Genomic DNA, 5,000 nt, shown 5'->3' with positions numbered 1-5,000 from the left:
GTAAGCGCCGCGACACCCAACTACCGTTACAAAAGGTTAATTTTATCGTTTACAAGATCAGTTGACGCAAGATACGTTAATTCATCACAAGTTAACAAGTTTCTCCAAGTTTATCATTGTTCTGGTGATCAAGGCAGCACCAAGTTCTCACGGTGTTTATAGAGTTTCAAAGGATTTTAATAAACATCAGTTTGTGAACAACGTCTAACCAAATCACTGGAGCAATAGTGAGAACTTGATGAATCACAAGAAGACTCCAAGAGAAGACAACTGCAAGTCAAGCAGGAGGATAAACAACCAAAGGTCAAGTCCGTAACCAATCAAGGTCAGGAAGCGTAAAAATCCTTGAAGGCAAACAGTGCGAAGACAACGAAGGAAGGTTCAGCGACGGAAACCATAAGTAACACAAGTAATTTAAGTAAAGGTTTATGAGTTTCTCAGTTGCAAAAACATTACAATTACAGAGACACTGTTTATTTAAGAAGATTCGGCAAGTCCCGCCGAAATAACCTTATTATACTTAAGTTAACGTTTGCGCGTTCTAGTCAATTATTTTGTCACGTTACGCGCGGCCTCTTGGTTGCGAAGTATTAAGATTTAAGAAGAAGTTTTTTCAAGCAACATTAAGACTTGCTAATTAAGAATGTCTAGCTCAGGAAGTCAAGTAGTAGATTTAATTAATCAAGAAGAGCTACCGAGTTCTGTACAAGCTGAACTCGCGATTAAAGTAAATGGAGATCAGTTAGCTAAAAATAGCGTAAACGTATGCCAGGAGCAGTCGGAGTCCGAACCACGAATTACTAGAGTTCGAACGCTTACCGAAAAGGGCCGAGCCTATCAAGAGCAGCGTCAGAGAGAGCATGAGAAGGACGAAGATCAGCTCGTCGCGAGGTTTCATGAAGCGTACGACGCATGGAGAACGCAAGCAACAGAAATCGAGTCTTTAATGGCTAAACAGACGCCGTCGTCGCAAGTAGAAAAGAAAGAAGCGATTCTCCGTTTGAGGGAATTCCGTAACAAAATTGAGAAGATATACGATAAAATACGGATCGAACAGGCTCCAGGACAAGAAATTCGTCAGAAAATGGACGGATGTGATGCACTAACGCAAACGCTGGAAAGGAAATCCATAGCTGCGTCATGCAACGAAGATGTTAAATCCGTTAGAAGTAGATCGAGTAAGGCATCAACAAAGTCACGCCGGTCAAGAAGCAATCGGTCCTCAAGGGCACCCTGTCTCATCGATTTAAAGAAAGCTGATGCTGCTGCGGAACTGGCTGCAAGGGAAGGCGAATTTAACGCCCTACAAGCAGAAACACAACATAAGGAAGCCACTGCAAGAATGGAAGCAGAGCTAGCGCAGAGAAAACTGGAGTTGGAACAAATGGAAGCCAAGAAACAAATAGAAATAGCAAGGGCTAAGTTAAAGGTATACCAGGAAGTAGAAGAATTCGAGGACGATATGGATTCCGTTGAAGATGATTATTTACAAACTTCTCCAATCCAGATAAACCTTGAAACAGAAGCAGCGTCCTTCATTCCACCTCAAAAACCCAAGTATTCAGTACCAGATGCGAACACTCCAATTTCAACAGCGCAGCCCGCTCTACAGCCTCAGAACGTACATCCCGTAGAAGGTGAAACCACCCATCCTGCACACGTTCAACCGCAAGCGTCACCAGCAAGCGTAGATACTATCACCTCAATCGTCACAGCGATAGCCGATTCATTCAGCATGAGTCGCCTTCCAGCACCTGAACCAACCATCTTTAACGGTGAGCCCATCCTTTATCCGGATTGGAAGTTGTCCTTTCATGCCCTCATACACCGAAAGAACTTACCATCAAGTGAAAAGATGTACTATTTGAAGCGTTACGTAAGTGGATCTGCCAAAGAAGCTATTAACGGGCTTTTCCTGCAAAGTTCATCGGAAGCCTACGAACGAGCATGGAACATTCTAGACGAGAGGTTTGGTCACCCGTTTATAGTAACAAATGCGTATAGAGACAAGCTACGTAAATGGCCCAAGATTGGAATGAAAGATCACCAAGGCCTCAGAAGATTTGCTGATTTCTTAACTAGTGTGGAAACTGCTATGCAAGTGATTGAGAATTTAAACGTCTTGAATGATTACATGGAAAACCAGGAGTTACTTACTAAATTACCAGACTGGCTTATTTCACGATGGAACAGAGAAGTTACAAGTAGAATGAAAGAAGAGAAGAAGTATCCAGATTTCAGGACCTTCACAACCTTCATCAGTGCTGAAGCAGATCTCCTATGCAATCTTATTTCGTCGTGTCATGCCGTAAAGGACGTGGAAAGAGCAACAGACAGCACTCACCAGGAACCAAACCCGAGATACGACGGCAAAAAGTCAGTTCATAACACCAAGATGACAGAAGAAAGTTCAAAAGAACCAAACAGAACTTCAAAGTTGCAACCGCAATGTTCATTCTGCAAAAGGACCGACCATCTGTTGAATGCCTGCGTTAAGTTCAAGGCAGAGACACACGAAAACAAACTGAAGTTTGTTAAAGGAAACAGCCTGTGTTTTAGATGCCTGAGAAAGGGACACATGTCTAGTGATTGTAAGAAGAGGCTGACCTGTGCGACCTGTAACAAGAATCACCCCACCTGTCTTCATGAAGAAAGATCTCATAAGAAGCCAGAAGAAAAGACGAGAAGTGAAGAACAGGAACCCACCAATGTTCGCAAGACTACTTCATGTACATCACAAGGCGCCCCCAGCGTCAGCACCTCTATGATAGTTCCTGTGTGGCTGTCATCATTATCGAAGCCCGACAACGAAGTACTGGTTTATGCAATCTTGGACACGCAAAGCGATGCTACGTTTATCCTCAAGGAAACCTGCGATGAGCTTAATGTAGAAACTCAGCCAACGAAGCTTCGACTGAGCACTATCACAAGTCAAGACTCACTCGTCGAGAGCCAAAGAGTCTCAAGCCTACAAGTAAGAGGATATAATTCTGACGTCAAGATTTGTCTTCCGGTAGCTTTTACAAGTACGTCTATTCCCGCAGACGAAGAACACATTCCTACTAAGGAAATAGCTAAGAACTGGGAACACTTGAGATCAATTGAAGACGAAATGCATGACCTATTCGACTGCAACGTTGGGTTGCTTATTGGATACGACTGCTCGCAGGCGTTGACCCCAAGAGACGTTCTTGCTGGCCGCAATAACGAACCGTACGGCATTAAAACTGATCTTGGATGGAGTATCGTTGGTGGAAGTGATGTAAGGAGTGGACGTTCTCTTTGCTACAAGGTTGCAGTAAAGGAAATACCCGCTGTAACAATGACTGACATTGTTCGAGTCCTTGAGTCAGATTTTCAGGGAGCTAAGAATGATAAGAAGACTTCTCAAGAGGATTTAAATTTCCTGAAGATCATGGAAGAAGGAATTGAGAAGACTGCAAACGGACACTACGAAATGCCTCTGCCATTCAAGGAACGCCCTATTTTACCTGACAACCATTCACTGGCGTTGATTCGTCTAGAGCATCTCAAACGAAAGTTCCTGAAAGATCCAAGGTGTAAAGAAGATTACGTCAAGTTCATGAATGAAGTTCTAAACAGGGGTGATGCCGAAGAAGCACAAGCGCTTGCGCGAGAAGAAGGAGTGAAGTGGTACATACCTCACCATGGTGTCTATCATCCAAAGAAAAACAAGATCAGAGTTGTCTTTCATTGTTCAGCGAGATTTAAAGGAACTTCTTTGAACGATCATCTACTCAGTGGGCCCCACCTTACCAACCATCCCGTGGGAGTACTATGCAGGTTCAGACGATACCCTTACGCCATTCTCTGTGCCGTGGAGAAGATGTTTCATCAGTTCATTGTGCGTGAAAACGACCGAGACTATCTGCGTTTTCTTTGGTGGCCCAATGGCGATGTTAAGAAAGAGCCTAAAGAATACAGAATGAAGGTACATTTGTTTGGGGCAACATCGTCACCTGGTTGCGCTAGCTATGGCCTGAAACATATGGCAAGTCAAGAGAAAGAAGCACATCCCTCAGCAGCTCAGTTTATCATACACGATTTCTACGTAGACGACGGATTGACTAGCGTTGAATCCGTACAGGAAGCTGAAGACCTCATCCGAGGAGCTCGTGAGATTTGTGAGAAGGGCGGACTTCGTCTTCACAAGTTTGTTTCAAACGATTGTCACGTTCTTGAATCAGTACCAAAGAGTGAGAGAGCAGTCGATGTAATCCTGAATCTCCCGTCTGAGCAACTTCCGATAGAGAGAGTGCTTGGTGTCCAATGGTCAGTGGGTCTAGACTGCTTCAGATTCTCCATCATTCTGAAGGACCAGCCTTTGACTAGAAGAGGAGTGTTGGCAACCGTAGCTTCTGTTTATGATCCCCTTGGATTCCTGGCTCCCTTAGTCTTAAGAGCAAAGAAGATATTGCAAGAAATATGCAACAAAGGTGTTAACTGGGATGAGCCTCTCCCTGAAGAAGTTCGGCCAAGGTGGGAGCGTTGGAAACGTGATCTTCTACACATAGATGAGTTACAAATTGCAAGATGTTTTGAGCCAAAGACCCTAAATGGCAAGAAGACCTATGAACTACACAGTTTTGCTGACGCAAGCACGTCTGGATATGGACAATGCTCCTATCTAAGAGTTAAGGATGAAGACGAAAACGTTCATGTTTCATTGGTAATGGGAAAGTCCCGCGTCGCTCCAACGAAGATTACTACGATACCAAGATTGGAGCTTACCGCTGCAGTTGTTTCAGCGAAGGTTGCTGTGATGGTTCAAGAAGAATTAAATTACGTTAATATGAAGCAGTACTTTTGGACTGATTCCAAGGTAGTACTTGGCTACATCAATAACGACGCCAAAAGATTCCACACGTTTGTTGCCAATAGAGTACAAGTAATCAGGTCGAACACTGATATCAAAGAATGGCGATACATTGATACCAATAATAATCCAGCGGATCACGCCTCCAGAGGCTTAAATGCAG

The 5,000-nt window shown here is 43.8% G+C and overlaps 1 protein-coding gene across 1 annotated transcript in view; it reads left to right on the top strand.

Moving 5' to 3' along the window:
- Window positions 1-643: 643 nt before the first annotated feature.
- The window catches only part of LOC138036715 (uncharacterized), a 6,021-nt gene continuing 1,664 nt past the window's right edge, over window positions 644-5,000 (top strand). Inside the window, exon 1 of the mRNA XM_068882821.1 lies at window positions 644-5,000. This exon is cut by the window's right edge and continues 1,664 nt beyond it. Coding sequence (XP_068738922.1) covers window positions 644-5,000 — 4,357 coding nt within the window.

Source organism: Montipora capricornis, unplaced genomic scaffold, assembly GCF_036669925.1.
Source record: "Montipora capricornis isolate CH-2021 unplaced genomic scaffold, ASM3666992v2 scaffold_497, whole genome shotgun sequence".
Taxonomy (NCBI): domain Eukaryota; kingdom Metazoa; phylum Cnidaria; class Anthozoa; order Scleractinia; family Acroporidae; genus Montipora; species Montipora capricornis.
This window is presented reverse-complemented; position numbering and strand designations above follow the sequence as displayed.